The sequence below is a fragment of the Heteronotia binoei genome, chromosome 1 (assembly GCF_032191835.1).
Source record: "Heteronotia binoei isolate CCM8104 ecotype False Entrance Well chromosome 1, APGP_CSIRO_Hbin_v1, whole genome shotgun sequence".
NCBI lineage: Eukaryota > Metazoa > Chordata > Lepidosauria > Squamata > Gekkonidae > Heteronotia > Heteronotia binoei.
In genome coordinates, this window is record NC_083223.1 from 163,908,100 (window position 1) to 163,924,010 (window position 15,911).

General features: G+C 45.6%; 1 protein-coding gene across 6 annotated transcripts in view; it reads right to left on the reverse strand.

Moving 5' to 3' along the window:
* PLD5 (phospholipase D family member 5) overlaps window positions 1-15,911 on the reverse strand; it is a 210,660-nt gene that overhangs the window by 31,379 nt on the left and 163,370 nt on the right. For all 6 annotated transcript variants that reach the window (XM_060259184.1, XM_060259208.1, XM_060259192.1 and 3 more), the window contains one exon: window positions 9,636-9,763. In XM_060259184.1, coding sequence (XP_060115167.1) covers window positions 9,636-9,763 — 128 coding nt within the window. The remainder of the gene's footprint in view (window positions 1-9,635; window positions 9,764-15,911) is intronic.

Consider the following 15,911-nt stretch of genomic DNA (forward strand, 5'->3'; position numbering starts at 1 on the left):
GCCTTCTTCAAGCCAGCCAATGGTGTGGGAGGGGCTTCAAGTGTGGTTCCCAAGCTGCAGTTTGGCAACTCCTGCACTAGAACATCCTTATATTGGTATACTACTGAAACCATATGTGTAGCAGGTTCTCTGAATTCTCCCTTTAAAAAAAAAAAAGTAAGACTGGCTCCTTCCCTTGCAAAAATTTACTCTTTTCCTTGTAAGCTGGAAGAAAAGGTCTAGAAATCTACTTTTTAAATAAAGACTGAGTACTGGGCGCTTCTTCCCCAAAAACAGGGAACTCAAGGTAAAAAAAAACTTCTGTGGAAATGATTTATATTAATTCTTGATACTTAAGAGAGGCTGCTTAGTTGTTTACTACCTTCACTTATACCCAGGCTTTCTCCCTGGAGGAGACCTGACATTAGGCTGAGAGTGTGTGAATGGCACTAAGTGACCCAGCAAGCTTCCATGCAGATTTTTTATTTCTATTTAATTTTTGCTTTTTTCTGGTATTTTTGTCCAGTTTTTATTTTTAATGGGCGTAGGCACTGGATGTTTGGTTGTATTAGGATGGGATTCTACTCTTACCTTAGGTAGTCTTCCTAAAATGTGTAAGTGGCTTTGAGGCCTTTGTTCCAGAACAAAAGCAGCATATAAATATACTAAATAGATTTATTTTCCAGAAACATGTTGAATTCAGAAACGCTTATCTTTTTGAGTATGCAGATCTAATGTTACACTGCTGCTTCAGACCAACATGACTACCACCAGTGTTCCCTCGAAACTGAGTTAGAGTGAGCTAGCTCACAGATTTTTAGCTCACACATTTTTGTCTTAGTTCAAGAAGGATGACCCCAGAGCACAATAATTTATGCAGTAGCTCGCAACTTTAATGCAAGTAGCTCACACAGTAGAATTTTTGTTCACAAAACTGCAGCTTAGAGGGAACATTGCTACCCACGTGAATCTATGGTCATTCCTGGTTATGTAAAGGCAAGCACTCTCTTTCAGCTTTAGGATAACACACTTAATGCTAATTTTGGTTTCACACAAGCAAGGCGTAAGCACAAACAGAAAGAGAGGGCTATAGAAACCTCATAACAGCAGTTACAAAAATGGTATTAAGCAGGAAAATGACCTTCTACAAACTTTAATCAACTTCAAGTTTCATTATTGTACTCTTGGACAACTACTTGGCTTCCTCTGCCCTGTCACTGAGAGTAAGAGCTATTCTTTTTATCTTTTTTTGCTGACATGTCATAGCCAACTGATGGCCATCCCATTAGGTTTTCAAGGCAAGAGATGTTCAGAGGTTGATTGCCATTGCCTTCCTCTGAAGAGCGACCCTGGACTTTTAGGCAGGGCTTTTTTGTGGGAAAAGCCCAGCAGGAACTCATTTGCCACACCCCTGACACAAAAGCCAGAAGGAACTGCATTCATGTGCATTCCTGCTAAAAAAAAGCCCTGCTTCGAAGTATATCCAAGATCCAAAGACTACACACCCCTGACACAAAGCCAGAAGGAACTGCATTCGTGTGCATTCCTGCTAAAAAAAAGCCCTGCTTCTAAGTATATCCATGATCCAAAGACTAACCAGGACTGACTAGGGTTGCCAGCTCCAGGTTCGGATATTCCTGGAGATTTGGGGGGGGGGGACGGAGCCTGAGGAGTGTATAGTTTGGTTATAATGCCAGAGTCCAACTTCCAAAGTGGTTATTTTCTCCAGGTGAACTGATCTCTGTCACCTGGAGATCAGCTCTAATAGCAGGCGATATCCTGCCACCACCAGGAGATTCATGACCCTAGGACTAGGGTTGCCATGTCCAATTAAAGAAATATCTGGGGACTCTGGGGGTGGAGCCAGGAGACTTTGGGGGTGGAGCCAGGAGCAAGGGTGTGATAAGTATAATTTAACTCCAAAGGGAGTTCTGGCCATCACATTTGAAGGGATCACACACCTTTTAAATGCCTTGCCTTCATTTGGAAATGATGAAGGATAGGGGCACCTTCTTTTGGGACTCATAGAATCAGACCCCCTGATCCAACCTTTTTGAAACTTGGGTGGTTTTTTTTAGGAGAGGCATCAGATGCTATGCTAAAAATTTGGTGTCTCTACCTCAAAAAACAGCCCCCCCCCCACCAGTCCCAGATACCCGTGGATCAATTCGCCATTATACCATATGGGAATCGGTCTCCATAGGGAATAATGGAGTGCCCAGCAGAACTTTCTCTCCTCATCTCCACTTTCTGATGACCCTGAAGTGGGGGGGGAGAGCTTTCAAACTGCGGGATCCCCTGCCCCCACCTGGGGATTGTCAATACAGAAACCAATACAGAATGTGTTAAAGCATTGCAAAAACTCATGCTATGTGAATCATTACACATTTATCTTGATACAGTCATTACATTTCATACATTCCAGTTTTCTTGTATCATTCAAAGTCCAAAGTTCATGAAAATAATTATCCACTCCGGATGCTTGAAAAAATAAACAATAAGGTACCAATCCCTGCTGTATCTGTGTATTCTTTCTCAGATGCAGGAGATACCATAGGGAAATAAATTCTCTTTCCAGGCAGAATTCCTCTAGTCCAACCGGGGTGGCGACACGAAACCGGTTTCATTCCAACTTCAACTTGGCCGCATCAATTAACTGGGAACCAGTGCTCAGACAACAGCTCTCATTCGCAACAGCTTGTCAATTTCAATTAACACAAAGAGGCATCAGGAAGAAAATAAGTTTTTGTCTAACAGCCATTTTGTTGCATCTAATGAATTCATTTAGTTCCACATTTGAACAATTCACAGCCAATACTTGAGTGTGTTGTATAGTACAAAATGATACATATCATATAGACAGAACATCCTGTCATTGGAGCAAACTGTGGTGGAGATTTATCTAACATTGCAAGTTTAAGCAAAGTCCATTAAAGTCAATGGGCTTAGAAGAGTGTAACTTTTCTCAAGATTGCACTGTAAAGGTCTTTTGAGCCTATATAACCGTTTAAAAAGGTTAAGGCAGAATGCCCAGGGAAAATATTCAAAACTCTGAAAAATGAAACGAGTATGTAGATTACAGGGCTGTATACATGGAACTGACTTTGGGGCTCAGTTTAACAACAGGGCAACTACAAAGAAGGACCCAAAACTGAGGAGGAGGTAGAGCTAATCCTTGCAAGAACTTTTAACAGTTTTGCAAGCATGTCATAACGACCTAAATGTATCCAGTTCAGATTTAACATTAACCCAACTTCAAGGTTTTGTTTCATGTAAAATAAAAGAGCTCTATTCCATTAAATGTCACATACATCTTATCTTAAAGAGCCAGATGGGCCTTTTCATAACTTTGAGAAATTCATTAGCCTCAAAGAGTGAGAATGATGCAGTGTTCTTTCTGTAATGATGAGATGCAGCTGTCATCAAGAGATATGCCAATGAACAGATCCTTCCTGAGCTACCAAGTTCTGGTAAATACTTGCTTGGTAACACTATAGAGAGATGAATTATTTATCAGTATATATTTAGAGCTCCACCTATCCCAAAGACTGAAGGTAGGTTGCTGAAATATCACAATTTTCAATTGTAAATCTTTTATTGGGTAAAACTCTGTGTGTGAGAGTTCATATTGGGTAGAACTCTGTTTATGTGTGAGCTTTCATACCGAAACCTTTTACTGTTATTTATAGCATAATTCTTACTAAATATGCCAGTTCAGAACACATTTTGCACATTAAGCAGATTCATACTGCTCAGTTTATAATGTCACCAGGCAATACAGATGTCTGTTCAAGCTTCTTTATTAAGAGAAAAGTGTTTCCCACAAAAGTGGTTTCCTTGTTGCTGGTGTAGCTGCATAGCACAGCAGCAGTGGGACTTCTATGTGGAAAGTTTCCCAGCAGTTTCCCAGAGGTAGCCATTCCTCCCTCCCCTCCCTCAGCCCACTCTCTCCCCACCCCCCAAATCAGCATACAGAACAACTCAAAACAACAGTACAAGGTAGGAAAATGTGGAGAGAGCTCGCTTCTAACTCATGACAACCCCATTAATTAATGTCCTCCAAAAGATCCTATCATTAATAGCCTTGCTCAGATCTTGCAAACTAAGGGCTGTGGCTTTCTTGATTGAGTCAATCCATCCCATGTTGGGTCTTCTCTTCTCCTGGTGTCTTCAACCTGTCCTAGCATTATTGTCTTTTCCAGTGACTCTTGTCTTCTCATCATTTTAGCTCCTAGGGCAGGGGTGGGGAACGTTTTTTCTGCCAAGGGCCATATGGATATTTATAACATCATTTGCGGGCCATAAAAAATTATCAACTAAAAAAACAGTGTTCCACCGGGGAGAATGATTCAGGCCAGCAAAATTAATGCAAATAAATGTTTTTTTCTATTTGAAGTCATGTGGGGAGAGCCTAATCTGGCACACACACACAGCCCACCGCCCTAGGCAAATGGAGAGGTCTAGGGCTTTTTTGTAGAAAAAGCCCAGCAGGAACTCAGTAGCATATTAGACCACATCCCCTAATATTAGCATATTAGGTCACACAGTCATTAGCATATTAGGCCACACCATCTGGCATAATCAAGTGCAAACTGAATTGTGACAGTAACTTTTCCAGGCCCTGCAGAAATTCTGGCCAGCCAGCCAGGCCCCAGGGAGGCTGCTGCACAGTACATCTGGGCCCTGTGATCCCTGCCTGGCCCCGAGGAAGCTGCTGCACCACGTGGGTGGGCCCCACGATCCTCACTGGCCAGCCAGGCCCCACACGGCAATCTATGTATCTGTCCAGCAATCTCCGAGGGTCACACCAAGTGACCTATATGGCCCTCGGGACAGAGGTTCCCTCCCCCATCCTAGGGAGACTTCAGGCCCATTTATTTGTCTGTTTGGTGGTCCACAGTATCTGTAAAACTCTCCAGCAACACTACATTTCAAAGGAATCTACTTTCTTCCTATCAGCTTTCTTCTTTGTTAACTTTCACACCTATACATAGAAAAGGGGACTACTATGACATAAATTAACTTGATCTTGGTTGCCAGTGACATGTCTTTACACTTAAGGATCTTTTCAAGTTCCTTCATGGCTGCTCTTCCCTGTCTCAATATCCTTCTGATTTCTTGGGTGCAGTCTCCCTTTTGATTGATGATGGAGCCAAGGAATAGAAAATCTTGAACAATTTCAATTTCCTCATTGTCAACCAACCTTAAAGTTGAGTAATTCCCAGCAGTCATTACTTTTGTCTTATTGATGTTCAGCTGTAATCCATTTTTTGGCATTTTCTGCCTCAACCTTCAGCAGTAGTTGTTCAAGTCTTCACTATTTCCTGCAGTAATGTGGTGTCATCTGTATATCTCAAATTGTTAATGTTCCTTCCACCAGTTTTCACTCCATCTTCAACTAAAACTAATCCAATTTTCCGTATGATACATTCTACATATAGACTGAAGAGATAGGTATATAAAATACTTCCTTGTATGATGCCAGTTGGAAACCATTCTGTTTCCCCATATTCTGCCGAAGCAGTAGCCTCTTGCCCCAAGTACAGGTGTGCATCAAAACAATCAGATGCTGTGGCACACTGATTTCTTTAAATCTAGTCATAGCTTTTTATGATCCACACAGCAGGGGCGTAGCTAGGGCTTTGTGGGCCTGGGGCCCAAGATTTATGTGGGCCCCCCTATGTGTGTGCACGCCGCCAGAAACAGGATATGATGTCACTTCTGGTGATGTCACTTCCGCAAGATGGCCACCACTTGTGTGGGGGGGAACAGGAAGTGGTGTCACTTTGGGGGCGGCACCCCCCCAAGATGGCACTGCTGGTGCAATCTAGGTCACGTGATTGATAACCTGATTACCCCACCACACCATGTGACAGAGAGAAATGCCACAAGAATGGGCCTCCTGCAACCTACACATGCCAAAAACACAGGGAACTTCATCCTGCTTCCAGCTCCTCTACAATCTCTCCAGATTGGGGACAGATTGCATTTCTGAATTAAAGACTCCCACCCCTCCTTCCCTCCTCCTTAGGCTCCACACAGAGGCAAAACAGTTCTTAGTGCTGCCCAGAAACACCAGCAGTTGCTACGCTTTGCAGAGGATTACTCTAACAGCAGTGATTCAGAGGGTGGGGAGGGGAAGCCCACAGTTGAAAACATTTCTGCATCCTCTCCAGTGACCTTTGTATGGCAGAGTGCCAAGTGTGCCACACTCATGTCCAGGGGGGTGCAAACCCCCAACACTTGTTCTCCCCCGTTCTTCACAGGCACTTTCAAAGGGTGCATCCAACTATATTGCCGCCAAAGGAAAATGTGGCAGCCATCAAGAGGAAGAAGAGGTCTACTCCCTCTCAGCTAGAGAAAAAAGAAAGGCTCTCCACATTTGACCTACTGTGGGTGGGACATTAAGACCTCCAAGAGGTCAAAAGGGCTATATGGAGGGCCCAGGAAGAAGTCACTTTCTTTGTCAGCAAGATGACTGCTGTGGATGGCCAACCCTTCTCCCTTGTGGAGGGTGTAGCCTTTTGCCAGCTTGCAGTGGTGATGGGCAGGGCTCAGCTCTCTAGTGCAAGGCAGAATCGTGCAGTTCTTGTTAGACCTTTGGAGAAGCCAGCAGGACCGTCAGGGCACATCCAAGGCTCCAGGAGGGGACAGCCTGCCACTGGACTACAATTGGTTCTGCTCCATGTGCATGGGATGGATACAGACCACAAGGAGCAAAACATCATTGGCATGATACAGAGTAGCTTGAGGGAGTGGGTGGGCAGTGGCAACATCGTCCATGGCTATATGGTCACGGACACCAGCACCAACATGCTGGCCATGGTGAAGGCTATGTGCCTCAAGGGCATCATCTGCCTGGTCCACATGCTTCACCTGCTGGTGAAGGATGCTCTGGGGATAGGGAACACCATCAAGGTCACTTGGGATGCTGCCTCCCTCGGGATGTGGTTTCAAGAGGAGTGGAGCAGGGAAAGGCAGTTGCGCTTGTGAATGCTTTTGACGAGGAAGAAAATGTAGAAGAAAAATAGAACAAGCATAGGAGACAATGCAAGGGTTTTGCCCTACAGACTTAGAGTGATACTTTTCCTTTGAACATATGAACATATGAAGCTGCCTTATACTGAATCAGACCCTCGGTCCATCAAAGTCAGTATTGTCTTCTCAGACTGGCAGCGGCTCTCCAGGGTCTCAAGCTGAGGTTTTTCACACCTATTTGCCTGGACCCTTTTTTGGAGCTGAAAAGGCAATGTATGAAAATGCCAAATGACATGCATCGTTTGTGTCCAGAGATTATTTTTTTAAAAAGGCTGATTTAAGTGCCATGTGTGAAACTGACTCTAACACTCCTCATACTTGAGCACTAGGGTGCATTCCCGCTGAGAGCAAACAAGGAGAGGAGGGCGAGTGACTTTGCTTATTTGGTTACAGGTTATGCATAACAGCTAATACAAGTAGTGAACTGGGTTGCACACTCAAGTGAACGTATGTGGACTCTGAGCTATTTGCAGTGCTGTGACTGTCCCCAGAAGGTGTAATTTATTACCCACACCCTTGGGTCTAAGAAGATGACACGATTCAGGCTGAGCCCAATTCAACAAGTGTAAGGGACAGTTTTATCTAGAGTGAGCCCAGTTCGTTAGGCTGTGAAAAGACCGCCGCCTTTAGTGGAATCGGAGTAGGTGGGTTCTGGTGCAATGTTTGCCATCGACAGTTAAACAAAAAGAAAAGAAAAGGAAGTTAAAAACCTGGCAGGATCCCAGTTTGTTCTCCTGGGGGGTTGACATCCTCTCCCCCCCCCCCTGCACAAATGACTCCCTTGGGCATCTCAGCTTTGCCTGCCTCAGATGGCTTCTTTTCCTTTATGCCCCCGTCTGGGCACCCATTCGATGCTTCAGCTCCCCACGAGGCTCTCCGGAGCTGGCTCCTCGGCGACAGCAGTTGTTGCTCTATTTCAGAACGAGGGTGGGAAGCAAGGGAAAGTGGGCGTGCGAACAGCTGAAGGGCTCGTTGCTCACAGGGGCCGCCGGCGCCTTTGGCACTGCAGCTCGACGAGCGCAGCAGCCGCCCAAGTGCAGCAGTCGGGCTGGGGGGGGAGGGAAGAGGGGTGCGCGTGGAGGAGAGGAAAGGTAGGCGGGGCTAAGGGCTGCAGATCACCGCACACATTAATCCCCCCCTTCTCTCTCTCACACACACGCGCGCGCGCGCCCCTCCTCTCTCTCCTGCCACCGCCTCCTAAGTCAAGCGTGCTCCTTCACGCCTCCCGCTAGCACGGAGAGGATTTTTCGTGTTATTTTTTTTTTCGCCTCGGGAGCTTCGTTGTCGCTTGTCGGGACCCCCCTTGGCAATGCGGGGACCCCCCCGGACCTGGGGCGACCCGCCCTTCACGCCCCCCCCCTCCCTACGCCACTGCCACACAGTCAAAAGCTTTGTTGTAATCTATGAAACTTTTGAAATTCCCTCATATGTTCCAGTAATCAACGTAAATTTGTACTTGCACACAAAAGCTCATACAGAGAATCTGGGCTTTTTTTGAGCACGAATGCACAGGAATGCAGTTCCAGCTGGCTTGGTATCAGGGAGTGTGGCCTAATACACAAATGAGTTCCTGTTGGGCTTTTTCTACAAAATAGCCCTGCAGAGAATAAAACTTTGTTTGGTCTTAAATGTGCCATTAAACTCATACTTCATTCTACAATGTAAAGTTGCAATATGATCTCTAGTGCCTTTTTTTTTTCTGAATCCAGCTTGAACATCTGTCATTTCTCATTTCATATATAACAGTCTTTTTGTAAGATTTTGAGCATCACTTTACACTCATGAGAAATTACTGCAATGATCTGATAGTTGCTGTTTGGACTTGGAATGAAAATTTACCATTTCCAGTTTGTTGGCCATTGTTTTTCCATATTTGTTGCCATGTTCTTGGTAAGATTTTGATGGACCCCGTTTGTTATAATGAGGTAATGATATTCAAGGAAGGGATCTTTGTGACTTCTGCCTTCTCAATGGAGCTACTTGAATCCCAACCCCAAAGCTACCTGTATGTGTCAAAGTACTTTTGGAAATTATATGGGACACAGTGAAGGGGGGGGAATCACTCATGCACACACAAATACACAGATTCATAATAAGGTCTTCTGTGAATGGAACAAAATTCACAAAGGGGGTAGTAAGCAGCTTCTGCTTTACGCTTCCAGCCTCTCAAAAAGGACGTATGTCAATTAGGGTATTCAGGGCTTTTTTTTGTAGCAGAAACTCCTTTGCATATTAGGGTCACACCCCCTTGATGTAGCCAATCCTCCAAGAGCTTACAGGGCTCTTCTTACAGGGCCTACTGTGAGCTCTTGGAGGACTGGGTATACCAGAGGGGTGTAGCCTAATATGCAAAGGAGTTCCTGCTACAAAAAGCCCTGAGGGTGTTAAAGGAGAGGAAATTGTAGTATCTCTTGCTATAAACCATATTTTCAGCAGCTAAAGTCAACAAAATATTATTTCTTATATTATCAAGGAAATTTAAGAAAAGAAGTTAATATTCATTTAGCAAACTTAAGTAGGAAATTTTTGCAGTCTTCCTTGAGCAAGTGACTATGATTTCCATAATAAAAGTTCATATTGTGTTTTTAAGATACTTTTGACTTTACAGTTTAAAATACCTGTCTCAGCGACTGCCAGTCTAAACTAGCACTTCCAATGTATACATGCTGTTTATCCACAATCCAGAATGATGACTGAAGATGGCCTTTGTTATAAGCAGTCATGTTTATATACATCACTTCTGCACCTAGGGAAGAAGAAGAAAGCTATTAAAGATAATTTAAACCATTTTTATATAGTAACACACCACACATAGGTTTCAGAGACTAAGGGTAGTTTCACACAGAAGATTTGGCCCAAGTCAAAAAATTTGCAATAAAATAGCTTTGTATTTGTTGGAAAAGCACTCAGGGTGCTTTCACACAAAAGATTTGGCCCGACCTAGCCCTGCCTCCCATTTGGATTAAAAGTGCACAATCACACAAATACATCTGCCCTCCGAGCTCCACCCATTCTCATCCCATCTCCAGACACCTATTCGCATTTAAAAGCTACCTGGATTTTCCCAGTAGCATCCCCCTGAATCAGATATAGGTCACATAATCGGCTGCTGTCTGAATGCTCCAGGGCTACTCAAAAGCGGAAGAGCTGTGTGATTGTGCTAAGCCATTTCCAGCATGGTAGGGGTTTCCCCCCCCCCCCCAACCCCACTCAGAGGAGCACTTGTGTGCTTCTCTGCTTGAACGCACACACAGGGAACTTTTTTAAAAGAACGGCCCTTTCCACAGCAGATCCATGGTTAGCTGCACTAACAGTGTGAATGAGCATCCATGGACCACTGCTGGGATCCTGTCTGATAGCCCAGAAATGGACCAAACTCAAGTGAATTTTTTCCCTATGGCAGGAGTGGCCAACAGTAGCTCTCCAGATGTTTTTTTGCATACAACTCCCATCAGCCACAGCCATGCTGGCTGGGACTGATGGAAGTTGTAGGCAAAAAACATCTGGAGAGCTACTGTTGGCCACCCCTGCACATCAGATCAATTTCACAGTGTGAAACCAGACTGTTTATGTGCATGTGGCCCCCACTTGCAAAAAAGCATTTAAAGGAATCCTTAAGGGGCCGTGCACACCTGGACTCCAAGAGGTGAATTCGCCGCTTAGAGCTGGTGGCAGTCCCTCTCCCTCCCCTCCTGCAAAATTTAAAGGGCCCCCCAGCTGATTAGCAGGCCACGTGATCCCACCAATCAGCTGGAGGGTCTTTAAATCTCACAGGGGGGAGGGAGAAGGGTGCCTACTGGTGGCTGCTTTTGGGGTGGGGTTTCCCCCCTCTGGCCAGCTAGTGGCAGGTAGGAGCCCATGAAATTGGGGGATGCTCTGCCCCCACCTAAGGACTAGCACATCTCAGAGAGGCCTGAGAGGAACAGAACAGAGCAGAGCAGCTCTGATAAGCTGAGACAGCTGGAGAAGTTGCTAAGAATTTCTGCGTTTTGAAAGACTTCATTCTGAGGCTTGGGTGACTGCTGAAAAGGCTGAGTTGTGATAGCTGGGGAACTGCTGTACGTTTGGGTGAGTGGGCTAAAGGTGAAAGTGATTGATTGATTGATTGATTGATTGATTGAGAGTAATTGTTGATGATTGCTTAGGAGTGGTCTGCTCCACCCTCTTTGCATTTTAAGCTGCGCCTTGCCAAAGGCTGAGCACATCTCAGAGAGGCCTGAGAGGAACAGAACAGAGCAGAGCAGCTGTGATAAGCTGAGACAGCTGGAGAAGTTGCTAAGAATTTCTGCGTTTTGAAAGACTTCATTCTGAGGTTTGGGTGACTGCTGAAAAGGCTGAGTTGTGATAGCTGGGGAACTGCTGTACGTTTGGGTGAGTGGGCTAAAGGTGAAAGTGATTGATTGATTGAGAGTAATTGTTGATGATTGCTTAGGAGTGGTCTGCTCCACCCTCTTTGCATTTTAAGCTGCGCCTTGCCAAAGGCTGAGCACATCTCAGAGAGGCCTGAGAGGAACAGAACAGAGCAGAGCAGCTGTGATAAGCTGAGACAGCTGGAGAAGTTGCTAAGAATTTCTGCGTTTTGAAAGACTTCATTCTGAGGCTTGGGTGACTGCTGAAAAGGCTGAGTTGTGATAGCTGGGGAACTGCTGTACATTTGGGTGAGTGGGCTAAAGGTGAAAGTGATTGATTGATTGATTGATTGAGAGTAATTGTTGATGATTGCTTAGGAGTGGTCTGCTCCACCCTCTTTGCATTTTAAGCTGCGCCTTGCCAAAGGCTGAGCACATCTCAGAGAGGCCTGAGAGGAACAGAACAGAGCAGAGCAGCTGTGATAAGCTGAGACAGCTGGAGAAGTTGCTAAGAATTTCTGCGTTTTGAAAGACTTCATTCTGAGGCTTGGGTGACTGCTGAAAAGGCTGAGTTGTGATAGCTGGGGAACTGCTGTACGTTTGGGTGAGTGGGCTAAAGGTGAAAGTGATTGATTGATTGATTGATTGAGAGTAATTGTTGATGATTGCTTAGGAGTGGTCTGCTCCACCCTCTTTGCATTTTAAGCTGCGCCTTGCCAAAGGCTGAGCACATCTCAGAGAGGCCTGAGAGGAACAGAACAGAGCAGAGCAGCTGTGATAAGCTGAGACAGCTGGAGAAGTTGCTAAGAATTTCTGCGTTTTGAAAGACTTCATTCTGAGGCTTGGGTGACTGCTGAAAAGGCTGAGTTGTGATAGCTGGGGAACTGCTGTACGTTTGGGTGAGTGGGCTAAAGGTGAAAGTGATTGATTGATTGATTGATTGAGAGTAATTGTTGATGATTGCTTAGGAGTGGTCTGCTCCACCCTCTTTGCATTTTAAGCTGCGCCTTGCCAAAGGCGCGAGCCTTTGGCGCGAGCCGAAGGGCGAGAGCTAAAGGGCTCTTGGCCTGTGGCTCTTTGCCTGGGGGCTTCCTAAGGACCAGGAACCCAGATCCCTGATTTCCTTGTTCTCCCAATAAGGTAAGTTGACCTTCCAGAAGGGGAGCCACGTAAACAACAGCATTTAAAGAGGACTGTATATTTAATATATATATCATGAAGGTAGAATGCCAGCAGGGGGGTGGGGGCTTTCCAGTGTTTTGCACTGAGTGTCACATGTATGACTATCTGCCCACAGGACAGAAGTCTTGGGTGTGTGCTCGATGCAAGGAGCTCCTGGTCCTCAGGGAACGAGTTCGTACCCTTGAGGCCGAGGTGACTGCCCTGGAGAAGCAGAGATGGTCAGTTAGGCAATTGGGGAAGACTCTTGGGGGCGTATTAGATGAGCCCCACTCTGAATGTGGCAGCCCCATTGCTGCCAGAGAGCGTGAGGGTCTAGAGGGAACAGGGCACCTTGCTGAGGATAAGGGGAATGCGCCCTCAGAAGGGACCTCTTCTTCGGTTGGTGAGCGGGTATCCTTTCGCGCCAAGGAACCATCCCTGGGCAGGGGGAGAGGGGGGGTCTTGGTAGTTGGTGACTTGATCCTTAGGCAAGTAGACAGCTGGGTGGCAAAACCGCGTATTGACCGTATGGTGACTTGCCTGCCTGGTGCGAAGGTAGCGGACATTACGCGTGTAGTAGATAGGCTGATAGACAGTGCTGGGGAGGAGCCTGTGGTCATGGTGCATGTTGGCACCAACGATGTGGGGAAATGCAGTCGTGAGGTCCTGGAGGAGAAATTTAGGCTGCTAGGTGGGAGACTTAAGGCCAGGACCTCCAAGGTGGCCTTCTCGGAAGTGCTACCTGTTCCACGTGCAGGGCAGGAGAGACAGGCGCAAATTAGAAGTCTCAATGTGTGGATGAGACGATGGTGTAAGGAGGAAGGGTTTAAGTTTGTTAGGCACTGGGATGCTTTCTGGAACAAGCCGGAGCTGTACAAAAGAGACGGTCTCCACTTGTCTCCGGATGGAACCAGGCTGCTGGCGCTTAAAATCAAAAAGGTGGCAGAGCAGTTTTTAAACTAAATCTTGGGGGAAAGCCGACAGGAGATGGAATGTCTCTGGTTCGGGAGGACTCGTCTCAAAGAGATGAAGGGTTGGCTTCTATTTTTCTACCGAGTAACGGATCAGAGTTGTCCACTGTGATGGTGACAAACAGTATGGACTGTCTGCTAGAGTCTCGAGGCGGCAGGAGAGAGGTGGCGGGCCTAGCTTGCTTGGGAAATTATAAATGTTTGTATGCAAATGCTAGAAGTGTCCGAAGTAAAATTGGTGAATTGGAATGTTTAGTGTTGGGAGAAAACATAGACATTGTGGGAATTTCAGAAACTTGGTGGAATGAGGAGAATCAGTGGGACACGGTGATTCCTGGATATAAGTTATATCGGAAGGATAGGGAGGGAAGGGTTGGAGGTGGGGTGGCTCTGTATGTCAGAGAGGATATACGGTCCAGTAAGACTGAGGTCAGAGAATTAGATTCCCTTTTAGAAATGCTATGGGTTGAAATAGAGGGCCCAAAAGGAAATTTAACTATGGGAGTTTGTTATCGCCCACCAAATCAAAAGAGAGAGGACGATTATAATATGATGGAGGGATTAAAGATAGCGGCTAAACGTAAAAACTGTGTCGTAATAGGTGATTTTAACTACCCGCAGATTGATTGGGTCAATATGTGTTCTGGTCGAGAGAAAGGGATTGAGTTTCTTGATGCTCTCAATGACTGTGCTATGGAGCAGATGGTCTCAGAACCTACCAGGGGTGGGGCGATCCTGGATCTGGTCCTAAGTAATGCCCAAGACTTGGTGAGAGACGTAAAAGTGATTGCGCCGCTTGGGAACAGTGACCATAATGTTATTGATTTCACCATTTGTATAAATAGGGAGTTGCCCAAAAAGATCGCCACAACCACATTTAACTTTAAAAGGGGTAAATTCTCTGAGATGAGGAGGCATGTGAGGAGGAAACTGAAAGGAAAGGTAAATACGGTCAAAACCCTTGGGGAAGCTTGGAGACTATTTAAAACTATAATCCTAGAAGCTCAGATAAAATACATACCACAAGTTAGGAAAGGCACAAACAGGTATAAGAAGAGGCCAGCATGGTTAACAAACAAAGTAATGGAAGCTGTAAAAGGTAAGAAGGACTCCTTTAAGCGGTGGAAAACCAGTCCAAGTGAGATTAATAAAAGGGAACACAGACAGTGGCAAATCAAATGCAAGACTGTGATCAGGCAGGCAAAAAGGGACTATGAGGAGCATATTGCAAAAAACATAAAGACCAACAATAAAAATTTCTTCAAATATATTAGAAGTAGGAAACCAGCCAGGGAAGCAGTGGGGCCCTTGGATGACCATGGGGTAAAAGGATTACTGAAGGAGGATGGGGAAATGGCTGAGAAGCTGAATGCATTTTTTGCCTCCGTCTTCACCGTGGAAGATGAGAAGTGTTTGCCCGCCCCAGAACCACTAATATTGGAAGGGGTGTTGAAAGACCTGAGTCAGATTGAGGTGACAAAAGAGGAGGTCCTACAACTGATAGACAAATTAAAAACTAATAAGTCACCGGGTCCGGATGGCATACATCCGAGAGTTCTGAAAGAACTCAAAGTTGAACGTGTGGATCTTCTAACAAAAATCTGTAATCTTTCATTGAAATCTGCCTCCGTTCCTGAGGACTGGAAGGTAGCAAATGTCACCCCCATCTTTAAAAAGGGTTCCAGAGGAGATCCGGGAAATTACAGGCCAGTCAGTCTGACTTCAATACCGGGAAAGTTGGTAGAAACCATTATCAAGGACAGAATGAGTAGGCACATTGATGAACACGGGTTATTGAGGAAGACTCAGCATGGGTTCTGCAAGGGAAGATCTTGCCTCACTAACCTGTTACATTTCTTTGAGGGGGTGAACAAACATGTGGACAAAGGCGACCCGATAGATGTTGTTTACCTTGACTTCCAGAAAGCTTTTGATAAAGTTCCTCATCAAAGGCTCCTTAGAAAGCTTGAGAGTCATGGAGTAAAAGGACAGGTCCTCTTGTGGATCAAAAACTGGCTGAGTAATAGGAAGCAGAGAGTGAGTATAAATGGGCAGTCTTTGCAGTGGAGGACGGTAAGCAGTGGGGTGCCGCAGGGCTCGGTACTGGGTCCCATCCTCTTTAACTTGTTCATAAATGATTTAGAGTTGGGAGTGAGCAGTGAAGTGGCCAAATTTGCGGATGACACTAAATTGTTCAGGGTGGTGAGAACCAGAGAGGATTGTGAGGAACTCCAAAGGGATCTGTTGAGGCTGGGTGAGTGGGCGTCAACGTGGCAGATGCGGTTCAATGTGGCCAAGTGCAGAGTAATGCACATTGGGGCCAAGAATCCCAGCTACAAATACAAGTTGATGGGGTGTGAACTGGCAGAGACAGACCAAGAGAGAGATCTTGGGGTCATGGTAGATAATTCAC